Source organism: Mangifera indica, chromosome 16, assembly GCF_011075055.1.
Source record: "Mangifera indica cultivar Alphonso chromosome 16, CATAS_Mindica_2.1, whole genome shotgun sequence".
Classification (NCBI taxonomy): domain Eukaryota; kingdom Viridiplantae; phylum Streptophyta; class Magnoliopsida; order Sapindales; family Anacardiaceae; genus Mangifera; species Mangifera indica.
In genome coordinates this window covers 1,203,777-1,230,489 of record NC_058152.1, presented here as the reverse complement: position 1 = coordinate 1,230,489, position 26,713 = coordinate 1,203,777, and the positions used below count along the sequence as shown (strand labels likewise).

The 26,713-nt window shown below is 33.6% G+C and overlaps 4 protein-coding genes and 1 long non-coding RNA gene across 8 annotated transcripts in view; 3 read left to right on the top strand and 2 right to left on the bottom strand.

The window, feature by feature from the left end:
- LOC123199077 overlaps positions 1-26,713 on the bottom strand; it is a 112,553-nt gene that overhangs the window by 64,485 nt on the left and 21,355 nt on the right. Inside the window, exons 31-39 of the mRNA XM_044613907.1 lie at positions 26,577-26,640; positions 26,426-26,489; positions 26,275-26,338; positions 26,092-26,178; positions 17,036-17,079; positions 16,865-16,928; positions 16,714-16,777; positions 16,528-16,614; positions 16,357-16,432 (exon numbers count right to left, since the gene is read on the bottom strand). Coding sequence (XP_044469842.1) covers positions 16,357-16,432; positions 16,528-16,614; positions 16,714-16,777; positions 16,865-16,928; positions 17,036-17,079; positions 26,092-26,178; positions 26,275-26,338; positions 26,426-26,489; positions 26,577-26,640 — 614 coding nt within the window. The remainder of the gene's footprint in view (positions 1-16,356; positions 16,433-16,527; positions 16,615-16,713; positions 16,778-16,864; positions 16,929-17,035; positions 17,080-26,091; positions 26,179-26,274; positions 26,339-26,425; positions 26,490-26,576; positions 26,641-26,713) is intronic.
- On the top strand, positions 913-9,732 carry LOC123199079. 4 transcript variants are annotated; one of them, XM_044613912.1, is made up of 17 exons: positions 917-1,134; positions 1,208-1,299; positions 1,429-1,467; positions 1,572-1,625; positions 2,675-2,749; positions 3,604-3,669; positions 3,803-3,845; positions 4,762-4,807; positions 5,524-5,617; positions 5,714-5,766; positions 5,848-5,932; positions 6,028-6,130; positions 7,566-7,658; positions 8,072-8,138; positions 8,715-8,781; positions 8,904-8,957; positions 9,430-9,732. In XM_044613912.1, exons 1-17 carry the CDS (start codon positions 1,050-1,052, stop codon positions 9,565-9,567), a joined length of 1,254 nt encoding a protein of 417 aa, XP_044469847.1. In that variant the 5' UTR covers positions 917-1,049; the 3' UTR covers positions 9,568-9,732. The 4 variants fall into 4 exon arrangements, with proteins under 4 accessions (XP_044469848.1, XP_044469850.1, XP_044469849.1 ...); XM_044613913.1 differs by lacking the exon at positions 8,904-8,957 and having other exon boundaries at positions 913-1,134; XM_044613915.1 differs by lacking the exon at positions 8,072-8,138 and having other exon boundaries at positions 913-1,134; positions 9,430-9,542.
- LOC123199083 lies at positions 6,918-7,459 on the bottom strand. The gene is made up of 2 exons (XR_006498185.1): positions 7,300-7,459; positions 6,918-7,165 (listed from the first exon to the last, which is right to left on the bottom strand). It is a non-coding gene; the product is annotated as an uncharacterized LOC123199083 (long non-coding RNA).
- On the top strand, positions 12,629-14,568 carry LOC123199508 (peroxidase 72-like). The gene is made up of 5 exons (XM_044614546.1): positions 12,629-13,309; positions 13,394-13,585; positions 13,668-13,833; positions 14,082-14,377; positions 14,536-14,568. The coding sequence occupies exons 1-5, from the start codon at positions 13,100-13,102 to the stop codon at positions 14,566-14,568; spliced, it is 897 nt and encodes a 298-aa protein (XP_044470481.1). The 5' UTR covers positions 12,629-13,099.
- LOC123199152 (peroxidase 72-like) lies at positions 22,677-24,116 on the top strand. Its single transcript, XM_044614031.1, has 5 exons — positions 22,677-22,877; positions 22,962-23,153; positions 23,236-23,401; positions 23,649-23,966; positions 24,103-24,116. Exons 1-5 carry the CDS (start codon positions 22,680-22,682, stop codon positions 24,114-24,116), a joined length of 888 nt encoding a protein of 295 aa, XP_044469966.1. The 5' UTR covers positions 22,677-22,679.

The following is a 26,713-nucleotide window of genomic DNA, read 5'->3' as shown; positions in this document are numbered from 1 at the left end:
TTCTCATCAAATTTGAATTAATTATAGACTAATAATAAGTCTTTGCTAATACATCAAACTTTGGGTGAGAATAAGTCTTTGCCTATGATATAAGAAGGCATCCATCATAATCAAATTTAAAAATTTAATTAATATAATTATACCCAGAATTTCACCTATTTTCAAAAATGATAATTTTAAACTAGACTTAAAAATGATAACCAACTTAAATAAAATTTTAAATTAAAAAACAAAGGTGAAAAGATTATTTTCCACCCAAATTTTAGTAAAAGACAAATTCTTACTTATTAACATTCACAAACCTAAATATCCACCTATATGTTAAAATTTATTGTTAAAGTGAAAGGTAAAATTATTATTTAACTAAAAATATTTAAAAAATTATCACATTTGTGCCATAGGTTTAAAAATCTAACAATTTTCTCCTACCCAAGGTTTGAAAAGTTACCATTTCCCCTTTAAGTTTGTTCTCCCCTCTTCAGCAACTACATCTTCTCTTTGGCTATTGGTGTTTTCTCTCTCTCTCAACTTCTCTCTCCCTCCAATCTCTCTAGTCGTCTTTTGTATTTGTCAACAACAAATGAGGTAAGGAACAACGATATAAGAGACCAAAAGAAGAGAAAAACCAGGAGAGAGAGAAAATGTCGATGGGCGAAAAGGAGATGTGGTCATCAAAGAGGAGAAAAAACCTTAGGAAAATAGTGATTTTCAAATCTTATGTGGAAGAAATTATTAGGTTTTTAAATTTAAGAGAAAAAGTATGATAATTTTTAATTTTTGAAAATACTTTTAGTTAATTGACAATTATTTTAATAGATGGGTAGGTCTTTAAGTTTTTAAATTTTAGTGGGTGTAAATTTTATTCACTAAACCTTGGCTGGGTTGGCCGAAAACAAAATCTTGTTTAGTCTCCTTCGCTCACGCTGCTTGTGAGGGTAATTAGGTCATTAATGTATTTCTAGCAATTTGTTTGATCTGCCCTCCCGCAGTCCAGCTTCAGCGAAGAAAGGTTTCGCATATTATTGAAATTTTAAGTTGAAATTTTATCCATGGAAGCGAAAGCGAAAGCGACGCCGACTGTGAAATGCTTTTTAAAAGTGCGTTTAGTGAATTACTTATTGGTAATACTCACAGGTATGACTGCTTTTTCACCATTTTCATGCTGCCTGCCTTGTGATTGTGTTTATGATTACTTGTTTTCGTTCAGCTGTTGGTATAAAGGGACTCGGAGCAGTTGCAGTTGCAGTGCCGAGATCCAATTGCTACGCTTTCGATAATTCCAGTCGCATTGTTGATTTTGTATCCTAAATTACTTTAAAATGTCAAAGCCAAGCATCTTGAAATTCATCCGTTGTTAGTTTATTGTATGCTTCATTTAAATTTCGGTTAAATGTTTGCTGAGGTTGTTTCACTTAAGTTGTCAATCAGAGTAGCTGGATCGGACATTATTTCGAGTATGAAGACAATGTAATGTTTTCACCTAACTTTTATAACAATTATGAGCATATATTATTTTTAAATAAGTGCTGAGTGTCAAGAGAGTAATAAATCTTAAGTTTCTTATGCTACAGGGTGTTGATTTGGTGGTTCGATTTTGCAAAGATGTAGAGACTAGATCACAAGCGGTAGTCTTGAACACCATATTCTCAAGTGCTAAGCTATTCTGCTTTTTCTTCCTTGCTTTTAATTAACTATGCTTATTTGGCATAGATTACTTTCATTATATCAATTGTGTAGTTGACACCACCATTTAATTGGGAAAGGATGATAAGTACAATTGCTGGGAAAGTATTTCTAGGCTTTTTATAGTTCTTTTTCTGCAACTTGAGGCATGCATGGCATAGCCTCACTGTTTTATTTTTTCTACACTAATTGGTGCTTGGAAACTGATAAACTATATGGGAGCAACTGCGTTTGCATTTTATTGGTTTCATCAACCTTTTGCTTTAAGCATAGAAGTCTCAAGAAGTTGACCACTTGTGCAACGGAGCCAATGTTGGGAGGTCTCTCGCCATATCTTCCCTCTTTCCATTTTGTTTCTGTAGAGAAGTTCTCTCTGTTTCTCTATCACTCTCATCCTCTTTTAAAGAAGAAAAATTGTCGTAGGACCATGTGAAGCTAAACAATATACCTATGAGTAGAGTACGCACGCAGGCAATGTTTTTCAGAAAATTTTGTCAATTTGACCATAAAGCCAGAACTCAGATTCAGTATCCACAAGTTATAAATAAAAACTGTTATATATACTAATGAGTATTTGAAAATGTATATTTGAGTCTTTTTCTTGTCTATTTCCATCATAATGGTGAAGATAATTGTTTATGTTAGATCTGACATTGCTATTATGTGGCAAAGGATTTTTATCGATGTTTGATGAGAGCATTACTAGATGCTCAATATAGCAAAAAATTGTTGAATGGGATTATTTTGATTGCAGTGGGTATTGTCTTCATGGTGAGAGAATTTAGCGTTCTGCAGTTTTTGTTCATTGATAATGATTTATTTATGTTTAAGAATTTCAGCATTTTGATCTCTACTAAATTACTTTAAAGCTGTTTGTTCTATTAAGTTTCTATGTGTTCAAAAATAATTTCAGTTCTCTGTTTGCATTGTACATACACTCAAGTTATGTAAAAATAATTTACATTGTGTTAACATGCTCAGAATTTTGCAGGGATACATAGCTTTTGGCCGATTTAATAAGTTCAACCATTTTGTTGCTGGTTCAGGCCATGTTGACTTTGTTCAGGTAAGCTCTCATCAGACACAATTTTTGTGCTTAGTATTATTCATAAGTAGTTGACCTTTTTAGTGCAGTTTGATTTCCCATTGTGTTGTTGGTAGAAATGCCCTGATCGTTAAAGGCTTTCTCTCTGGTTGTGTTGGTGGGGATCAGTAACATCTTGATAAGATCTAAGACTGAAAATACTAACAAGAAGTATTTTAAATTCATTGAAGAAGAGAAAAAGTCAAAAGTGAAAGAATATTCTATAGAGGAAGATAGGTTTGGCTAGTTTTTCATTTGTAAAACAGAAAGTAGAGGCTCTTTGGGTAAATTGCAATTCTCTTAGTGCATTTGAGATCCATTATTCCTCCAATTCAAGAAAGGAGTTAATATCCAGAATCTCATGAGTATGATAGCTAAGCATGCAGACTGCATTAGTATGCTACCTGAAGTGCAAGAAACTGATTGCTAACAATGAAATCATTAATGATGGAATTAAATGATTATTCCTATTATTAAAAGGTTCAATCTACAAGTTTTTTGCAGTTATTTTGTGTTCACACACAGACACCCCTATATGAATTTGTGTGAAAAAAAATTGTCTTTACAACTAGTTTCAAATTGTCCCTCTTCTCTTCCGTCCATCTCTCATTTGATTTCCGCACAACACTGGAAATTCATTCCCTAAGTCCCTGGGAATTCAAGATTTTTGATTTCTCTGCCCACTGTGGTATATCAGAGAGTTTCAAGTTATTGCCAAACTCTAAACTAAAATTTGGACATATCTATGTTTTGTCTGTAAAATTAAAAATTTTCGAAGTCCTACATAATATGAGATTTGTGAAGTGTAATATATTTAAATTTCCTTGTGTTTCTAGGGGTTTTACGGTGGTGACCTTTTGAATTGTGAGTCAAGTTATGACAAGATGGGACGTACGGCTCAGGTTTGTTGTTAGGAATTGTAGGAATCACATAGCTCTATTGTTTCTTCAAATTCAATAAAGTTTATGACATTTTTTGTTGTACATCATTGTTCTAACATATGCAATTGTTGTACCTTTTGGTATGTACTTTCAGGTAAATATTATTTGCGGGAATTGTTTAAATGGACAATGTGAAGGTTGGTAGATCTTCATTTTGAGTTTCAAATGTGCATGGAGTTGATATGACAATTGGCAGGGCTAGAAATTTTCGTTTACAGGGGTCATGGTATGAAAAATGAAATAACTGCGGGGGCATGTGAACCAAAAGTGGTATAAAAAGTATCATTTAAAAGGTTAAAATGTATAATGAAATCTACTTCTCTGTGTTCTTCTTTTTCCTGATATTTTGGGGCTGGTGGCTCGCACTCTCTGGCCTGTATATGACCAGATGCCACCGTTCTGTGACAGTTTGACATCTTGTGAATTTCACATTGATATCACTGAGCTCTATCTTCCATTTTTTGGAGCAATTAAATAGTGTATTAAGGAAATATGGTAAGTTTTGCAACAACTGGGAAGAAAATATCTCAAAAAAAGGTTATACTACATCTTTCAACTTGTTAAAATAAAATTAAAAAAAAACTATGAAAAAATTCAAATAAATTGAAGGAGAATGCGGCATATCTAGTTTACCATAGCTAACCTATACTTTTTTTGGCTTCTCATGTTCTGAACAAAGCATCATTTTCATTGTTGAACTTTCAAATTTAAACTTGAGACATAGCCATTCTGTCTTCATTGGTTGGGGGCTGGCAAAGAGATGGGACTTCTAACAAGGAATCTGATTATATGAAATTAGAAGATTGAAATCTGCAAATATAAATTTCTTAAATTTTCTTTTCTTGATTCTTTGGCGGGTCTTGCATTATCTAGACAAATGCTAACAAATCCTTTTGTTTAACCTAGACCCTGCTGATTTTTTTTCAAATTTTCTTTTAAGCTGAAAACTGTTTCGTTGCATTTTCACAATATTCTAACTTCTCATGTCTTTGGTATCTTTGTTAGTTGAAGCAACTTAAGGCCTATGTTGTTATCTTTTTTTCTTTATCTCAGGTGGACTTGGATGCATTTGCAACGTTACTTATGAGTCAAATTGCAGGTCTTCTTTGCAACAAATTATCTTATATTAAATCCATTTTTTTTTTAGATTTTAGAATTTAGATTTCAATTCATAGATTATATAAATGAATTTATTACTTCTGTGATATCAATGTTGGAATTTGGAGTTATATGCCGAAGATGCATTAGTAAGGAAATAGAGATTCTGTTTATATTTAATTTTGAGAGCTTCACAGAAAATAAAAACTTCATAATAAATTTTTGTAAGTGCTGTTACATAGATGGGCCTCAAGCTATGCATTTGACAACATGGGTTTTTTCTTCCTTAGAATTTGGATTGTCTACTTTAGAAAATGAAAAATGTGGGGCACGAGATGGTTTTGACTTTTTTCAACTTAATAAATTAATATGTTTCATATATCTTCTTGGACTTTTAGTATAGTTGAGTAATGGTATTGACATTACATAGAGATTAATATGATTTATTTCTAGGCTTTGTAGCAGTGGAGTGGTTTGAAATGCTATAGTTCTTGGTTCTGAAATATAACGGAAACTATGTTTGACAAGAATTGTTGCTTTTAGGGAGAAACTAGGAAAAGCAAAAGGAATGCTAGTCACAGAATCTATGGATTTAGATGATAAAGATTCTTCTATGATTTTGAGAATAGTGGTGAATTATTTGTTATTTATTTTCCAAGTAATTGGAAAGTCCAGTATTTTAACTTGTTTAAATGTTTCTTATTTCCACTGTTGCAGAGTATTTGTTGAACTTGCAATTCCATGTGAGAAACCAGGTCCCCGGGTATTTAAGGGCTTCACGGTTGGTTTTCATCCACGATCATGGGAAATTGTAAGATATCATATAAACTTCATTTACATATGTTAGTTTGTATAGAGAAGAGGAATTTTTTCCTTTTTAATGAAAGAATTACTTGAACTTTTGAAGGTTTATGATGGCATGACTCAACCAGGTTTTGAAAAGGCTCGCCATGATTTCAGGTATGTGATCTGTATTAAGATTATTGTCTTTATTTTATTCTTTGACTGAAATTTATTTTATATTGATATCTCACCAAGCAGCTTTAAGACCGAACGGACTCATGTGGCCCTATATATGACTGCTATTGCTTCTGTTTCCACTGTGGTGGGAAAACCTTATTTTAAGGTATCCTATTTCCTCTTTGTCTAGGGGATGTGAAGTTTTTACACTGAATAAATTGCATAATCTTTCTATCTCTGTTTATTTGTGTTTGTTCCCAGGTTTTTCCAGAGAAGGGTCTCAAGGTCAGCTTATCCGGCTCAGGGGCAATGGGGAGCCCTGCTACAACTTTGTCACCCACATTATTGATTGTGAATTGGAGATGTAGGGGTGTTGCTGCTTGATATGTGTTAGGAACCCACATTTATTTAATCAAAACATAAAATACATAATAATTAAAATATTTCATTACTAAAAACATTACAAGATAAACCGAATAATTCGAGGAATTCGGGACCTCCCATTTTCCGGCCATTCGAGACGCCGGAGATCTCCCATTTTCCGGCCATTCGAGGCGCCGGAGACCTCCCTAAATCAGCCAAAGGTGGCTGCCCTCAAACCCAAACCCAAACCCTAATATTTTCTTCTCCTCCCTCTTTTAAAACTCAAACATATATTTATAAAAGGATTGAGCCATTGGATTGGGGACAAGTGTCCCAATCCTAACATTTCCCTCCCCTTCAAAATCATCTTGTCCTCAAGATGAGTTTTTTTTTTTTTTTTTTTTTTTTCAAACGCGCCAGATCTTTCTTTTCTCTTCCCAAAAAGTTTTGCCTTCTCTTTCCTGCGTTTTGTCTTCCCAACGCTACTGCCTTCTTTTTCTTTTGCTTCCCCTGCAAGTCAGCCCATTTCTCTTTCCCTTTTTCCAAAAACCAACGCCTGGCCTCCACCTTTTTTTTTTTCTATTTTTTTATTTATTTATTTTTTCTCTCCTTTCTCTTTCCTTCTACTTGTCTTTTTCCTTTCTTCTTTCTTCTCCATCTCCTTCGTCCTTCTTTCTTCTTCCTTCTGCTTTCTCTGGGTTTGAATATGTAATTTCCTTTTTTTTTTTTTTTTTTTTCAGACCCAGCCGGCGTTCCCTTTTCATCTTCCTTTTTCCTCTGTCTTCTCATTTTGCGCCTTCGGACTCATTTCTCTCTGTGATGATTTTTCTTCAAGTCAGCCTCCTCCATGAACATTTTCCGGCGACTCATCACTTTTCCGACCATCATCTATCTTCTCCGTTGGATCGAACGCGCTCTGATACCATTTGTTAGGAACCCACATTTATTTAATCAAAACATAAAATACATAATAATTAAAATATTTCATTACTAAAAACATTACAAGATAAACCGAATAATTCGAGGAATTCGGGACCTCCCATTTTCCGGCCATTCGAGACGCCGGAGATCTCCCATTTTCCGGCCATTCGAGGCGCCGGAGACCTCCCTAAATCAGCCAAAGGTGGCTGCCCTCAAACCCAAACCCAAACCCTTCGAGGAGTTCGGGACCTCCCATTTTCCGGTCATTCGAGACGCCGGAGATCTCCCATTTTCCGGCCATTCGAGGCGCCGGAGACCTCCCTAAATCAGCCAAAGGTGGCTGCCCTCAAACCCAAACCCTAATATTTTCTTCTCCTCCCTCTTTTAAAACTCAAACATATATTTATAAAAGGATTGAGCCATTGGATTGGGGACAAGTGTCCCAATCCTAACAATATGATATTGATATGCCTCTTAATCTATCATGTTTTGAATTTCACTTTTAACTTTTGTAGGTGAGAGGGCTCGTGATAGTCTGTATGAAGTTAATATCACCATACCAGTCAAGGGCTATGACCCTGTTCAATTTTTTCTTACAAAAATGTGTGGTAAGTTTATATTTGATTTACTGAGCTAAGTTGCTTTCTCTCATTCTGCTCATCCTGCTGGCACACTGTGTGAACAGTAAGATTCTTTGTTCTTGGATGTCACTTTCCTTTGCAGTTATGTGATTCTGTATTTCTGTTTGTTCTTTAACTCACCCTTATATATATATTTGTAAAGTCTCCCTAAAAATCTGCTGAACCTGAACAAGTTCCTAAATATCGTCAGATATTTTCCTGAATTGTATTGCAGAAGGATATTTCTATAAATAAGCAATCAGAAAAGATGGTAGAGAGAAAAACACTTGTTAGGTTAGGTGTTAGTAACAAACCATGTGTTGTTGCCTTGAACTTAAGTTTCGGGATTTTTCATGTTATTTTCTAATTTGATTGAGCTCTACCTTATTGTAACTTTGCAGAATATAGGCAGGATAAGGAAGTGGATCCTATGCGAGGATGGGCTATTTTTGGGGTGATATCTTGCATGTATGGCAATTCTCATTCATGTTGTTTTTAAGAAGAATTAAGAGCATGTGTCAGATTATTCAAAATGAAATAATTGCCACATGATGCAAACATCTAAAGCATTTGCAGTGTGGTCTACCTGATTTGTCACTCTGTTTGCCAGCTCATAGATTGCCAAATTATAAGTAGGGAAGGACAGAGCTTTGTGAAATGTTAACAGGAGATAATGTAGTAACTAGGAAATGGCCAATATGTGACTTTTGGGATGTAAAGTTATCAATTCCTGGTTGAAAACTGTCATATGGTCTCTTTACTAGTAATAAAGATAAAAGTATACCTTAACTAGTTCATTATACAGGCTTTCAGAGTTTCATATTTGTTAAGGATGGCATTGAGTTCTATTTATTGAACTTAAAAGTAAACCCTGATGTATCTAAATTTCTCTGGTTGTTAAGATTTGAACTCGAGGAATTATTTAACTTAATTCATGTGTTATCATCTTCGAATAAATTTTCCTTTACAACTTATATTTGAATGCAATATTGTTTTTAATTCAATGATTTTTTAATTTTGAAATTGGATGAATGTTCGGAGCAGAATCATCGTCTCATCAGCCATATTCTGTTGTGGAGGTTTCATTTACAAGACACGAACAGGGCAACTGGTAAGTGTTTCAAATTCTCTCTCTCTCTTTCCCTCTCCTCTATTCTTTTTGATTATTTATCTATATATTATAGTGTATAAACATTTATGTCCACTTATCTACCTAAATTTGATTGTATGCAGCGTGGGATTGATGCATTGCCAGGCATGACAATACTTTCTGCATGTTTAGAAACTGTAAGTAATTATTTTTTGGCTGATCTGACATTAATTAGATTTGAGAGTTACAGATCTGTTTGGACAAACTAATATGACCAAATATGATATTTTCAACACCTACAGCTGATTTGAGAGACTATAAAACTTTGTGCACTTATAATGAATACTAATTTAAGTATTAATAATGATATGTCAGCATCTGATTGATTGATTTTTACTTTGGGATAAGGTAACAGTAAGTACCCAAATCACTCAACTCAAATGTACTTGATAAGATGGTAGTCGTTTATTTTTTAATCAAATTATTATATGATCATTTTAAGCTCCCGGAGGACCCTAACTTGTCCATGTTAAAAGGACATCGCTAAGCCGGGCAGCTCATTTAATCAGTTTCACCCAAGTGCCTATTCTGACTTCTCCAGTTGGAATACGATTTGCTATCTCAAGTGCAATCTAACACTTTTGTTTGAATTTTGGAATGCCATAATAGGTGAGTGGAGCAGGTCAAAGGTACTCACAGCCAGAAGACCTTAACAGATCCTTTCCGAATCAGACCTCCTGGGAACGGTCGCCTGCTTCTCCTAAAGCAACATGGAGATCAAATGAAAGAAATTACGGGTCAATTTAGATATATTTACCTTGCAAATTTTAAGGTCTCAGCGAATTGACATAGAACCAAAAAATTGCAAAATGAACAGTTTTGTTAACTCTTGAAAAGTAACTTTTCATGTATGAGCCTGATTTCACATGTATACGTATATATATAAAGGGTTTATAAAGCTTTTTTTAATCATTCTTCTATCTTGTTTTTAAAATTCATTTCGCATTAACCTTTGGCAGCAAACTGCTGAAAGTTATAGCTTTCAGCTGACTCTAGGAGGTGTCTTGTGTCGAGTTTCTTCATTGAATACACTTCTAAACTTTGAAAATACAATAGTATGCTATATTTATAGAAGATAAATTTAAGTTGAATTAAGTATAAACAAAAAGTAGTTTGAACTTGACTCAAATTTAGAATGATTAATTTAAGTTTGACTCGAAACTAAAATGATTGGCTCAAGTTTGATTAATTGATAAGTAGTAATAATTGGAAAAGAAGAAGAAGAATCAATTGTAGTAAAAAAAAAAAAACTAGTGAGTTAAATTTCAATGTTAGAGTCGATTGTAAACTAAGCTAAAGTTTGATCAACTAAAATTAATTATATATAAATTTAACTTGTTTGAATCAGATAACGATCTTAGACCAATTAATTAAAAAAATTAACCAAGTAGCTTCTTATTCCTGATGAGTAATTGTCGGCGAAATCAGCGTCTAGAACTATAGAAAAAGTATACATGGTTCACATGAATCTATCGATTTTACCTTGATTGACATTGAGTTGCCCTTGCAAATCACATTTACAAACAAAACAACACTTCCAAGCAAAGTTAACCTGACAAAAGATATCGGATAACAAGTAATTTTCCAACTGTCACGTTAATTTGTTTAATAAGAATGATGGCTACATCTAATCCAATCCAATCCAGTGGTGCCATATAAAATAATAGAACGGTCAAATTGGGTTGCTGTGTGAACAGCCAAAAGTTGGAGCATATGCTAATTATATTCTTCTCTTAATAAAATTGAGACAGCATGCGTAGTGCAAAGCAAGTCCCTTGCATTTCACGGATTAGATTTTGGAAACTAAAGGCAGTAGTTACCCAACCCTAGCAATAACTTATTATTTTCTTTATCATCTTATGGATTCAATTAGATTAATCTAATATTCCCATACCCTACTTTAGGTCAGATCAGATTAGATTCTTCCTTCATCCAAATTAAATATAAAACAGGTAAAAGCTAGTTGAGATTGTGATTTTAAAACTAAATTATAATTACCCACTCAAGGTTTTTATTAGAGTTTGATCTGAATTAAGTCAATTCAAACTTAGTTTAATATTCAGTTTGAACAAATTTAAACTCGAATATCTTAAAAAAATTATTAGTATATCAATTTTTTTATAACTTTTTATTGACAATTATAATAAACGTATCTTTACTAGTTTATTTTTTATTTTCAATAATTTTTATTTTTTTTGATAATTTATTATTAGATCGAGCAAATTAGATTTTTGGATTTGAAGTGAGTTTAAACCCTTGATCAAACTTGATTTAACTAAAATTCACCCTTAGATTTCACCTATTTAATTTAAACTATAAACCTAAAATCTAATTTTGTTTAAATCAAAATGTGTCGGCACAACGTTAGACAGTAAATGCGCATATTATCGCTAACCATTTACGTTTGTTTTATGATATTATTATATTGCTCCTGGCCTCAATCATTGATAATTTATAGCCAAAACATGTCAAATCGCACCTTTTTAGGTGCATCGAGTTTAAGGTATGCGAATTGAAAAGGTGAATTTTTGAAGAGACATAGAAGGATTAGACTCCTAATCTTGTAGCCCAACTCTAATCTCACATGGGTGAAAGGGTTTTTTTTACTGTGATATAAATCTTTTCACATGTAATGAGAATGACTAATTCTACTAAAGTGATATAACAAACAAAATACACATGTCAAGCGAGTTAGGTTGAAGAGCTAACACTCAGATATCTTCTTCATTTTATAATCTTCTTTCTTATGGCAAAATTTCTCTCTCACCTACTCGTGATTTTTTCCAATCTTAGATTTTTCATATAAATACTTGTGTATCGACTTTAGTATTTGTGTTTATTTGTTCTTTAATGCATTAAAAAAGGAGACTGAGCTTAACCACTAGTCAACAATGGTCGTAGTTTATAGCATCTTCAATTCCTTCTTGATTGAGAACAACAGCATTGATTTCTGCTTTCTCCATCATCAATAATTTCTAAGTTGAAAAACATAACACCTTTCAATGATGAATATATTCAAAATAATAAATCTTCTGCTGTGGGTAAGTTATGCTTGTAAGTCATATTCAAGTTAATCATATGCCTTCTCTGATGTAAAAATTATTTCCTTCAAGCTAAAAAAAATTAGGAGTCTCAGGATTGCACACGCAAGGCTAATCTGCCTCTGTCTTCACGTAAATAAGCAAAGAGACAAGTAAAACTTGGCTAATTAATATGAACTCCTTCGAACCTTACATAAACTATCCGGCAAAACCCTGAAAATGGTTTAATCTCAAAAGTTAATTTTATACCATAAAATAAATTTCTCATTGATCGAAATTATAAGCCCAACACTGAGGATGTCATAATTCAATGGCAAACCATAGAAATAACAACTAAACACATCATATATTCTCTAATTGTCCAAAAACACAAATAGATGTTTTATAAACCGGAGACAATGAAAAGCTAGAACTGCCCATCATAGAATATCTTTTCAGTATTTATGAGATTTTTTTCCTACTTTGTCTCGTGTCTAGAGAAAACAACCCTCTTGTATTAAACCTGATCATATTACTAATGCAATTATCTTATTATTAGTATAATTATAATATAATTAAAAATCTACTCTCATTTGAATTATGAATGCTTAGATAAAATATTTGATATGTAACTTCAACTTTTCACCTTATAAATATGAAGGGCTTATGCAGAATTAGTGAATCTAGCTTAAAAGAAATACATATATGATTTAGGCAATCTAAGCTGAATCTTATCTGCTACTAGAGATAAATATAATATTGCCTCTTTTTTTTTTTTTAATTGAATCACATTAAAAACTTTTCCAATCCAAATGCAGTCTCAATCAATGTCATTATAGTGGATTACAGAACTATATAACAAATTCTAATTGTTATTGTAGTAACTTGTCTTACACAGAACTTAGAATTACGTACCTTAATTAACCAAGGAAATCACCTTCGAAAGTCAACTTCACAGTAATTGGCTGAAGACGACATGTATGCCAACTGTCTGCCATGGTGGGTTTGTTAGCCTACAAGGATACAAAGCTACCAACATACACCGATCGGTTGCTTGTAATTGATGTGAAACTGCTGATTAATTACCAATTCCAACTTTTTCTTTCCCTCTTTCTTCTTTTCTCTACTGTCCCTCCTGTATAAATATGCATGCCATCTTAGCTCTTATCATAACAACTTCTTAAATCTTCTGACACTTCAATTTTTTGTCTATAGTTTTCTGTGTCTTGAAAGTAAAAGACACAAAAAACACACAATCAATGGTTCACTTCATGAGCTTCCTCATTGCCTTTTCTCTAATTGCCGTCAGTGGCAAGGCTTCCAGTGGTTTCCTTTACCCGCAGTTTTATGATCACTCATGTCCCAGAGCTCAAGCGATGGTGAAGTCCGTTGTGGCCAAGGCTGTTGCAAAAGAAACCCGCATGGCTGCTTCTTTGCTCAGGCTTCTTTTCCATGACTGCTTCGTCAAGGTCTGCTACTTCCCAGAAATTCCATTTTCTTAATTTCATCCATAAATATTGCGCAGCTTCATCAAACTTTGTTAAGTTTTACAGGGGTGTGATGCATCATTATTGTTGGATAGCAGTGGCACCATAACAAGTGAGAAAAGGTCCAATCCTAACAGGAATTCAGCCAGGGGATTTGAAGTCCTTGATGGAATCAAATCTGCTCTAGAGAAGGAATGTCCTCAGACAGTATCCTGTGCTGACATTTTGGCTCTAGCTGCTAGAGATTCTACTGTGTTGGTAAGTCTTAATGTTTGAGCCTTGTTACTCAGCCAAACTGGCCTTGCAATATGGCCAAAGCTTACCAGTTTTGCATGTTCAGACTGGTGGACCTAGCTGGGAAGTTCCACTGGGAAGAAGAGACTCCAGAAGTGCAAGCTTGAGTGGCTCTAACAACAACATTCCTCCTCCAAACAGCACATTCCAAACACTTCTCACCAAGTTCAAGTTGCAAGGACTTGATGTAGTCGATCTTGTGGCCTTATCTGGTAAACTAACCATCAGGGTTTCTAGAAACCAAAAAGATGTGCATAATTTGATTCAAATCGTAAAATGAGACTGCATCACATAATTTTACTGTTTCTTATAGTTTATTTTAAAATCTAAAATGGTTTGATTTAGTTTAAAGTTTTTGTCTGTTTGGTTTAAAAAAACTTTCATATCGCAATAAATCAGACCATGTACACCCCTAGAAACCTAACCATCTTTGAGTAATTTATACAAACATTTGATGCAGGGAGTCATACAATTGGGGATTCCCGTTGCACAAGTTTCAGGCAGAGACTGTACAACCAATCAGGCAACGGGCAACCTGACAACACTCTTGATCAATCATATGCTGCACAATTGAGACCCAGATGCCCAAGGTCTGGTGGTGATCAGAATCTGTTTGTCTTGGACTTTGTTAGCCCAACGAAGTTTGATAATGCCTACTACAAAAACATATTAGCCTCAAAGGGTCTGTTGAACTCTGATCAGGTCCTCTTAACTAAGAATAAAGCATCCATGGAGTTAGTGAATCTATATTTTTTTGTTCAAACTACTGGAAAAAAAGAAACTGTAAAAATTTAGAAAATTTTCATGGGGTAGGCCAAATGGTAGGTTGGCCAGCCTACCATCTTATTGTGAAATTGTTAGGTCAGTTTACCTAGGACCTGACCTATCACTTATTTGGTGTAAATTTTTGGTAGGGCGGCCAACTTAGCACCTGGCCTACCACTTAAAATGTGGCAGGTCGGGCCAGGCCTCAAACCGACCGACCTACCTGACATACCCCACAAAAATTTTTCAGATTTCTACGGTTTCATTTTTTTCTAGAGATTTGAACACAAAAATATAAATACGACATAAACTAAAGTATTTTTTATATTAAATAAAAATACAATTGATCAAGAATCAACAAATTAAAAGAGCACAAAGTGAAAGATATTTCACTGTTAAAGGATTTTCAAATTTCTAATGAAATAAGAGCATTTAGATCTATACTTTCTTAGAATCCAACTTAGATTTTTGGCTAAAATTGTATAATAAAAAAAATTATGATAAAATTTTATCAATCTTTAAAAAATTGTTTAAACTAATTTTTTCTTTTTCCCTATCTATACTTAGAGCAAATATGGCACCTCATCTCGACTTGTCGTCCTCCTACTACTCATACTTGATGGTCATATCCCCTTGTCCTTACACTTGAATTTATATTTAATACGAATAAAGGTTTCATATTTTGTGTCCAAAAAGCCTAAATGAACTTTTCTCTCTACAATCTTAAAGCTAATGTCGCATCCAAATTTTGGCTTCGTATGAGTGTCCTTCTCACACTTGTATTCTACTTACCTATCGAGTAAGATTTTCCCTTTTCCATAGAGCTAATGTAGCCTCCTCATCTTGGTTGTTTACCTTCCTCCATATATTTGACATTCAAGTAAATTATTATAAAATCTTAGTGGGTTGTTTTCTGTCTACAACCTTTTAGCTAATGTAGTCTCCTCATCATGGCTGTTTATCCTCCTCCTTATATTTAACATTCGGGTAAATTATTATAAAATCTTAGTGGGTTGTTTTCTGTCTACAACCTTTGAGTTAATTCAACGCACTAATTCTCATTCTGGTTTCATATCCTCTTGGTTCTCATGTTTGAATCTTAGTTAAACATCCTCATCCATATTTTGGCTTTGTATCCCCTCTTGTCTCTATACCTAAATCCCTGCTCAATACTAGTGAAGGTCTCATGCTTCGAGTCTTGAAAGTCTAAATGAACTCCCAACATCCTCCTCACAATTGTATTTCTACTTATCGATCGTGTAAGATTTTTCCCTTTCCATCCTTAAAGTTGGCTTGTTATCAACCTTCTCCACATACTTGATGTTCGTGTAAAAATAATTGTTTTTCCTTATATATATCACAAACCTAGTTGTGTGAAACTTTTTACCTAACTTGACAACATCCAACGTAAAGGACAGATGCAAAATGTGATGAAAACTAATCAACTAGCAATGTGAACCTTACATAGTTCGCGTCCTTACATAGTTCGAAATAAAAATAATTGCTCTCCCTTATATCATAAACCCAATGGTGTTAACCTAACTAACTAGCACTGAGCAAAACTTGATGTTTAAGAAACATAATTTTTATTCTTGAACATAATTTGTTAGAAAGGTCTCTCTCATTTTTCTTGTAGTTAAATCTCAAATGTCGCTTCCACATCTTCGCTCATACGCTTGTCCTTCTTACACTTATATTTCTACTTAAAGTTATGCAAGATTTTTCCCTTTTTATCTTTAGAGCTAATGTAAATTATCATAACTACCTAAAAAGCTAACATCACTAGCTTTATATGTTTTCTACAATATCTCCTTAAAATTAAGCTACAGCAACTAGATAAGTTAATCCTTTCACCTTACACCATGGGGATTTAACAAGCAAATTCAAAAGTTGGCATAACACCACAAGAAAGCAATTAATGTAGGAAATAACAAACAAATAGAATAAATTACCTCCTTAGAATAAATTACCTCCTTAGTTCTGGATTCAAGACTTTCTGCCACCCATGTAACCACTGTACATCTGTCCAGTCCTTGAAACATTCTGCTGAAAAACACAAACTACAATTAAACCATGTGTGTATATATATACAAGAATAACAAAGAATCAAGACCAAAACACACAAACTTCAATATTCATACCAAGAGATAGCAAAACACACAAACTTTCATATTCACACCGTGTGTATATAGACCTTGTGTGTACAGACCAGTCCCTGAAACATTCCGCTGAAAAACAGACAAACTACAATTAGACCATGTGTTTATATATAAAAGAATATCAAAAAATCAAGAGATAGCAAAACACAAAAACTTCCATATTCATACCAAGAGATAGCAAAACACCCCATGCGTAAGCACTGTACATTTGTCGAGTCCCTGAAACATTTTGCTGAAAAACACACAAACTACAATTAGACCACGTGTGTATATCAAAGAATCAAGAGATGGCAAAACACAAAAACTTCCATATTCATACCAAGAGATAGCAAAACCCCCCATGCGTAAGCACTGTACATTTGTCGAGTCCCTGAAACATTTTGCTGAAAGACACACAAACTACAATTAGACCATGTGCGTATATCAAAGAATCAAGAGATGGCAAAACACAAAAGCTTCCATATTCATACCAAGAGATAGCAAAACACACCATGTGTAAGCACTGCACATTTGTCCAGTCCCTGAAACATTCTGCTGAAAAACACACAAACTACAATTAGACCATGTGTGTATTTTGGGAATATCAAAGAATCAAGAGATGGCAAAACTGTCATATGTCTCTTTACTAGTAATAAAGATTAAAGTATACCTTTTACTAGTACATTATACAGGCTTTCAGAGTTTCATATTTGTTATGGATGGCATTGAGTTCTATTTATTGAACTTAAAAGTAAACCTGATGTATCTAAATTTCTCTGGTTGTTTAGATTTTGAACTCGAGGAATTATTTAACTGATTTCATGTGTTATCATCTTCGAATTAATTTTCCTTTACAACTTATATTTGAATGCAATATTGTTTTTAATTCAATGATTTTTTAATTTTGAAATTGGATGAATGTTCGGGAGCAGATTCATCGTCTCATCAGACCATATTCTGTTGTGGAGGTTTCATTTACAAGACACGAACAGGGCAACTGGTAAGTGTTTCAAATTCTCTCTCTCTCTTTCCCTCTCCTCTATTCTTTTTGATTATTTATCTATATATTATAGTGTATAAACATTTATGTCCACTTATCTACCTAAATTTGATTGTATGCAGCGTGGGATTGATGCATTGCCTGGCATGACAATACTTTCTGCATGTTTAGAAACTGTAAGTAATTATTTTTTGGCTGATCTGACATTAATTAGATTTGAGAGTTACAGATCTGTTTGGACAAACTAATATGACCAAATATGATATTTTCAACACCTCAGCTGATTTGAGTGACTATTAAAACTTTGTGCACTTATATGAATACTAATTTAAGTATTAATAATGATATGTCAGCATCTGATTGATTGATTTTTACTTTGGGATAAGGTAACAGTAAGTACCCAAATCACTCAACTCAATTGTACTTGATAAGATGTAGTCGTTTATTTTTTTAATCAAATTATTATATGATCATTTTAAGCTCCCGGTGGACCCTAACTTGTCCATGTTAAAAGGACATCGCTAAGCCGGGCAGCTCATTTAATCAGTTTCACCCAAGTGCTCTATTCTGACTTCTCCAGTTGGAATACGATTTGCTATCTCAAGTGCAATCTAACACTTTTGTTTGAATTTTGGAATGCCATAATAGGTGAGTGGAGCAGGTCAAAGGTACTCTCAGCCAGAAGGCTTTAACAGATCCTTTCCGAATCAGACCTCCTGGGAACGGTCGCTGCTTCTGCTAAAGCAACATGGAGATCAAATGAAAGAAATTACGGGTCAATTTAGTTTTATTTTCCTTGCAAATTTTAAGGTCTCAGCGAATTGACATAGAACCAAATAATTGCAAAATGAACAGTTTTGTTAACTCTTGAAAAGTAACTTTTCATGTATGAGCCTGATTTCACATGTATACGTATATTTATAAACGGGTTTTATAAAGCTTTTTTTAATCATTCTTCTATCTTGTTTTTAAAATCATTTCGCATTAACCTTTGGCAGCCAACTGCTGTATGTTATAGCTTTCAGCTGACTCTGGAGGTGTCTTGTGTCGAGTTTCTTCATTGAATTCACTTCTAAAACTTTGAAAATACAATAGTATGCTATTTTATAGAAGTTAAATTTAAGTTGATTTTAGTATAAACAAAAAAGTAGTTTGAACTTGACTCAAATTTTAGAATGATTAATTTAAGTTTGACTCGAAACTAAAGATTGGCTAAGTTTGATTAATTGATAAGTAGTAATAATCGGAAAAGAAGAAGAAGAATCAACTGTAAAAAAAAAATAAAATTACTAATGAGTTAAATTTCAATATTAGAGTCGATTGTAAATCTACTTAAAGTTTGATCAACTAAAATTAATTATGTATAAATTTTAACTTGTTTGAATCAGATAACGATCTTAGACCAATTATTTAAAAAAATTATACAAGTAGCTTCTTATTTCTGATGATGTAATTGTCGGCGAAATTCAGCGTCTAGAACTATAGAAAAAGTATACTGGTTCACTTGAATCTATCGATTTTACCTTGATTGACATTGAGTTGCCCATGCTAAATCACATTTCAAACAAAACAACACTTCAAGCAAAGTTAACCTGACAAAAGAAATCGGATAACAAGTAATTTTCCAACTGTCACGTTAATTTGTTTAATAAGAATGATGGCTACATCTAATCCAATCCAATCCAATCCAATGGTGCCATATAAAATAATAGAACGGCAAATTGGGTTGCTGTGTGAACAGCCAAAGGTTTGGAGCATATGTAATTATATTCTTCTCTTAATAAAATTGAGACAGCCATGCGTAGTGCAAAGCAAGTCCCTTGCATTTCACGGATTAGATTTGGAAACTAAAGGCAGTAGTTACCCAACCCTAGCAATAACTTATTATTTTCTTTATCATTTATGGATTCAATTAGATTAATCTAATATTCCCATACCCTACTTTAGGTCAGATCAGATTAGATTCTTCCTTCATCCAAATTAAATATAAAACAGGTTAAAAGCTAGTTGAGATTGTGATTTTAAAACTAAATTTTATTTACCCCTCAAGGTTTTTATTAGAGTTGGATCTGAATTAAGTCAATTCATACTTAGTTTAATATTCAGTTTGAACAAATTTAAACTCGAATATCTTAAAAAAATTATTAGTTTATCAATTTTTTTATAACTTTTTATTGACAATTATAATAAACGTATCTTTACTAGTTTATTTTTTATTTTCAATAATTTTTATTTTTTTTGATATTTTATTATTAGATCGAGCAAATTAGATTTTTGGATTTGAAGTGAGTTTAAACCCTTGATCAACTTGATTTAACTAAAATTCACCCTTAGATTTCACCTATTTAATTTTAACTATAAACCTAAAACTATTTTGTTTAAATCAAATTGTGTCGGCCACAACGTTAGAAGTAAATGCGCATATTATCGCTAACCATTTACGTTTTTTTATGATATTATTATTTGCTCCTGGCCTCAATCATTGATAATTTATTGCCAAAACTTGTGCATCGAGGCAATCGAAATTTCTATCCAAGTGTGAGTCCACAACCATAATTGCACCTCGGTAGGTGTGATTTGGGCAAAATTTTTAATTAAAAAAAGTGTGAGTTTTTTGGATTACACTGATTTGATACGATTATAATCAAATTATATATTTTGAATAATGATTTCAACTAACAACTTTTTTTTTCTTCAGATTCTGAGAGGAAAAATGATGTTTATACTCTTTTGATTGTTAATTTTTCATTTATTAGAATTAGATTTTGGATGAAAATTTATAATTTAGAAACTCAATGGATGAATGAACCCGGATTCCACCAAATCGTGGGTGGGATATTAGTAACTTTACTTTCAATATTAGTCATCCCGTCAATCACTGACTCCCATGAACGATTAAAAAAGTAACCGAATTGATTGTGTGCAAAATAAGAAAATGTTAATAAGGGAAGAAACAGAAGAGCGTTAGCAACATTCTGGAAAATGGTCTTCTTGAAGCTTTAGTGCTGAGAAAGACACTGAACATTTCTAAAAGCCAATGTAAAGATTGTAGACAGCATTAATTATGATAGCTTTCACACAGTAAGTCTTTGAAGGCGCTGGCTATTTTAAGCAAACAAAGCTTGAGCTCGTCGGTTTTTCCACAGAGCAGGTGAGTCTCCTCCAACTTTGGCCTCCAGTAGACTTGTCTTCATCTAGAAGACTCAACATATCAAAACAGTACAAGGTTGACCAATCTCGAGGCTTCTTCAAGGTCAAGTAATTTTATTTTATTAACATTTCATTCAGTAATGGAAGATAGTTGGCACTAGTCAGCATAGTGTTACAGTCATTTTTTGAATTCCAAAAGATTATTCGAATTTAAGGTATGCGATTGAAAAGGTGAATTTTTTAAGAGACATAGAAGGATTAGACTCCTAATCTTGTAGCCCAACTCTAATCTCACATGGTGTGAAAGGGTTTTTTTTTTACTGTGATATAAATCTTTTCACATGTAATGAGAATGACTAATTCTACTAAAGTGATATAACAAACAAAATACACATGTCAAGCGAGTTAGGTTGAAGAGCTAACAACCAGATATCTTCTTCATTTTATATCTTCTTTCTTATGGCAAAATTTCTCTCTCACCTACTCGTGATTTTTTCCAATCTTAGATTTTTCATATAAATACTTGTGTATCGACTTTAGTATTTGTGTTTATTTGTTCTTTAATGCATTAAAAAAGGAGACTGAGCTTAACCACTAGTCAACAATGGTCGTAGTTTATAGCATCTTCAATTCCTTCTTGATTGAGAACAACAGCATTGATTTCTGCTTTCTCCATCATCAATAATTTCTAAGTTGAAAAACATAACACCTTTCAATGATGAATATATTCAAAATAATAAATCTTCTGCTGTGGGTAAGTTATGCTTGTAAGTCATATTCAGTTAATCATATGCCTTCTCTGATGTAAAAATTATTTCCTTCAAGCTAAAAAAAATTAGGAGTCTCAGGATTGCACACGCAAGGCTAATCTGCCTCTGTCTTCACGTAAATAAGCAAGAAGACACAGTAAAACTTGGCTAATTAATATGAACTCCTTCGAACCTTACATAAACTATCCGGCAAAACCCTGAAAATGGTTTAATCTCAAAAGTTAATTTTATACCATAAAATAAATTTCTCATTGATCGAAATTATAAGCCCAACACTGAGGATGTCATAATTCAATGGCAAACCATAGAAATAACAACTAAACAAATCATATATTCTCTAATTGTCCAAAAACACAATAGATGTTTTATAAACCGGAGACAATGAAAAGCTAGAACTGCCCATCATAGAATATCTTTTCAGTATTTATGAGATTTTTTCCTACTTTGTCTCGTGTCTAGAGAAAACAACCCTCTTGTATTAAACCTGATCATATTACTAATGCAATTATCTTATTATTAGTATAATTATAATATAATTAAAAATCTACTCTCATTTGAATTATGAATGCTTAGATAAAATATTTGATATGTAACTTCAACTTTTCACCTTATAAATATGAAGGGCTTATGCAGAATTAGTGAATCTAGCTTAAAAGAAATACATATATGATTTAGGCAATCTAAGCTGAATCTTATCTGCTACTAGAGATAAATATAATATTGCCTCTTTTTTTTTTTTTTAATTGAATCACATTAAAAACTTTTCCAATCCAAATGCAGTCTCAATCAATGTCATTATAGTGGATTACAGAACTATATAACAAATTCTAATTGTTATTGTAGTAACTTGTCTTACACAGAACTTAGAATTACGTACCTTAATTAACCAAGGAAATCACCTTCGAAAGTCAACTTCACAGTAATTGGCTGAAGACGACATGTATGCCAACTGTCTGCCATGGTGGGTTTGTTAGCCTACAAGGATACAAAGCTACCAACATACACCGATCGGTTGCTTGTAATTGATGTGAAACTGCTGATTAATTACCAATTCCAACTTTTTCTTTCCCTCTTTCTTCTTTTCTCTACTGTCCCTCCTGTATAAATATGCATGCCATCTTAGCTCTTATCATAACAAACTTCTTAAATCTTCTGACACTTCAATTTTTTGTCTATAGTTTTCTGTGTCTTGAAAGTAAAAGACACAAAAAACACACAATCAATGGTTTCACTTCATGAGCTTCCTCATTGCCTTTTCTCTAATTGCCGTCAGTGGCAAGGCTTCCAGTGGTTTCCTTTACCCGCAGTTTTATGATCACTCATGTCCCAGAGCTCAAGCGATAGTGAAGTCCGTTGTGGCCAAGGCTGTTGCAAAAGAAACCCGCATGGCTGCTTCTTTGCTCAGGCTTCATTTCCATGACTGCTTCGTCAAGGTCTGCTACTTCCCAGAAATTCCATTTTCTTAATTTCATCCATAAATATTGCGCAGCTTCATCAAACTTTGTTAAGTTTTACAGGGGTGTGATGCATCATTATTGTTGGATAGCAGTGGCACCATAACAAGTGAGAAAAGGTCCAATCCTAACAGGAATTCAGCCAGGGGATTTGAAGTCCTTGATGGAATCAAATCTGCTCTAGAGAAGGAATGTCCTCAGACAGTATCCTGTGCTGACATTTTGGCTCTAGCTGCTAGAGATTCTACTGTGTTGGTAAGTCTTAATGTTTGAGCCTTGTTACTCAGCCAAACTGGCCTTGCAATATGGCCAAAGCTTACCAGTTTTGCATGTTCAGACTGGTGGACCTAGCTGGGAAGTTCCACTGGGAAGAAGAGACTCCAGAAGTGCAAGCTTGAGTGGCTCTAACAACAACATTCCTCCTCCAAACAGCACATTCCAAACACTTCTCACCAAGTTCAAGTTGCAAGGACTTGATGTAGTCGATCTTGTAGCCTTATCTGGTAAACTAACCATCAGGGTTTCTAGAAACCAAAAAGATGTGCATAATTCGATTCAAATCGTAAAATGAGACTGCATCACATAATTTTACTGTTTCTTATAGTTTATTTTAAAATCTAAAATGGTTTGATTTAGTTTAAAGTTTTTGTCTGTTTGGTTTAAAAAACTTTCATATCGCAATAAATCAGACCATGTACACCCCTAGAAACCTAACCATCTTTGAGTAATTTATACAAACATTTGATGCAGGGAGTCATACAATTGGGGATTCCCGTTGCACAAGTTTCAGGCAGAGACTGTACAACCAATCAGGCAACGGGCAACCTGACAACACTCTTGATCAATCATATGCTGCACAATTGAGACCCAGATGCCCAAGGTCTGGTGGTGATCAGAATCTGTTTGTCTTGGACTTTGTTAGCCCAACGAAGTTTGATAACGCCTACTACAAAAACATATTAGCTTCAAAGGGTCTGTTGAACTCTGATCAGGTCCTCTTAACTAAGAATAAAGCATCCATGGAGTTAGTGAATCTATATTTTTTTGTTCAAACTGCTGGAAAAAAAGAAACTGTAAAAATTTAGAAAATTTTCATGGGGTAGGCCAAATGGTAGGTTGGCCAGCCTACCATCTTATTGTGAAATTGTTAGGTCAGTTTACCTAGGACCTGACCTATCACTTATTTGGTGTAATTTTTTGGTAGGGCGGCCAACTTAGCACCTGGCCTACCACTTAAAATGTGGCAGGTCGGGCCAGGCCTCAAACCGACCGACCTACCTGACATACCCCACAAAAAATTTTTCAGATTTCTACGGTTTCATTTTTTCTAGAGATTTGAACACAAAATATAAATACGACATAAACTAAAGTATTTTTTATATTAATAAAAATACAATTGATCAAGAATCAACAAATTAAAAGAGCACAAAGTGAAAGATATTTCACTGTTAAAGGATTTTCAAATTTCTAATGAAATAAGAGCATTTAGATCTATACTTTCTTAGAATCCAACTTAGATTTTTGGCTAAAATTGTATAATAAAAAAAATTATGATAAAATTTTATCAATCTTTAAAACATTGTTTAAACTAATTTTTTCTTTTTCCTATCTATACTTAGAGCAAATATGGCACCTCATCTCGACTTGTCGTCCTCCTACTACTCATACTTGATGGTCATATCCCCTTGTCCTTACACTTGAATTTATATTTAATACTAATAAAGGTTTCATATTTTGTGTCCAAAAAGCCTAAATGAACTTTTCTCTCTACAATCTTAAAGCTAATGTCGCATCCAAATTTTGGCTTCGTATGAGTGTCCTTCTCACACTTGTATTCTACTTACCTATCGAGTAAGATTTTCCCTTTTCCATAGAGCTAATGTAGCCTCCTCATCTTGGTTGTTTACCTTCCTCCATATATTTGACATTCAAGTAAATTATTATAAAATCTTAGTGGGTTGTTTTCTGTCTACAACCTTTGAGCTAATGTAGTCTCCTCATCATGGTTGTTTATCCTCCTCCTTATATTTAACATTCGGGTAAATTATTATAAAATCTTAGTGGATTGTTTTCTGTCTACAACCTTTGACTTAATTCAACGCACTAGTTCTCATTCTGGTTTCATATCCTCTTGGTTCTCATGTTTGAATCTTAGTTAAACATCCTCGTCCATATTTTGGCTTTGTATCCCCTCTTGTCTCTATACCTAAATCCCTGCTCAATACTAGTGAAGGTCTCATGCTTCGAGTCTTGAAAGTCTAAATGAACTCCCAACATCCTCCTCACAATTGTATTTCTACTTATCGATCGTGTAAGATTTTTCCCTTTCCATCCTTAAAGTTGGCTTGTTATCAACCTTCTCCACATACTTGATGTTCGTGTAAAAATAATTGTTTTTCCTTATAAATATATCACAAACCTAGTTGTGTGAAACTTTTTACCTAACTTGACAACATCCAACGTAAAGGACAAATGCAAAATGTGATGAAAACTAATCAACTAGCAATGTGAACCTTACATAGTTCGCGTCCTTACATAGTTCGAAATAAAAATAATTGCTCTCCCTTATATCATAAACCCAATGGTGTTAACCTAACTAACTAGCAATGAGCAAAACTTGATGTTTAAGAAACATAATTTTTATTCTTGAACATAATTTGTTAGAAAGGTCTCTCTCATTTTTCTTGTAGTTAAATCTCAAATGTCGCTTCCACATCTTCGCTCATACGCTTGTCCTTCTTACACTTATATTTCTACTTAAAGTTATGCAAGATTTTTCCCTTTTTATCTTTAGAGCTAATGTAAATTATCATAACTACCTAAAAAGCTAACATCACTAGCTTTATATGTTTTCTACAATATCTCCTTAAAATTAAGCTACAACAACTAGATAAGTTAATCCTTTCACCTTACACCATGGGGATTTAACAAGCAAATTCAAAAGTTGGCATAACACCACAAGAAAGCAACTAATGTAGGAAATAACAAACAAATAGAATAAATTACCTCCTTAGAATAAATTACCTCCTTAGTTCTGGATTCAAGACTTTCTGCCACCCATGCAACCACTGTACATATGTCCAGTCCTTGAAACATTTTGCTGAAAAACACAAACTACAATTAAACCATGTGTGTATATATAAAAGAATAACAAAGAATCAAGAGCAAAACACACAAACTTCAATATTCATACCAAGAGATAGCAAAACACACAAACTTTCATATTCACACCGTGTGTATATAGACCTTGTGTGTACAGACCAGTCCCTGAAACATTCCGCTGAAAAACAGACAAACTACAATTAGACCATGTGTAATATAAAAGAATATCAAAGAATCAAGAGATAGCATAACACAAAAACTTCCATATTCATACCAAGAGATAGCAAAACACCCCATGCGTAAGCACTGTACATTTGTCGAGTCCCTGAAACATTTTGCTGAAAAACACACAAACTACAATTAGACCACGTGTGTATATCAAAGAATCAAGAGATGGCAAAACACAAAAACTTCCACATTCATACCAAGAGATAGCAAAACCCCCCATGCGTAAGCACTGTACATTTGTCGAGTCCCTGAAACATTTTGCTGAAAAACACACAAACTACAATTAGACCATGTGCGTATATCAAAGAATCAAGAGATGGCAAAACACAAAAGCTTCCATATTCATACCAAGAGATAGCAAAACACACCATGTGTAAGCACTGCACATTTGTCCAGTCCCTGAAACATTCTGCTGAAAAACACACAAACTACAATTAGACCATGTGTGTATATAAAAGAATATCAAAGAATCAATAGATGGCAAA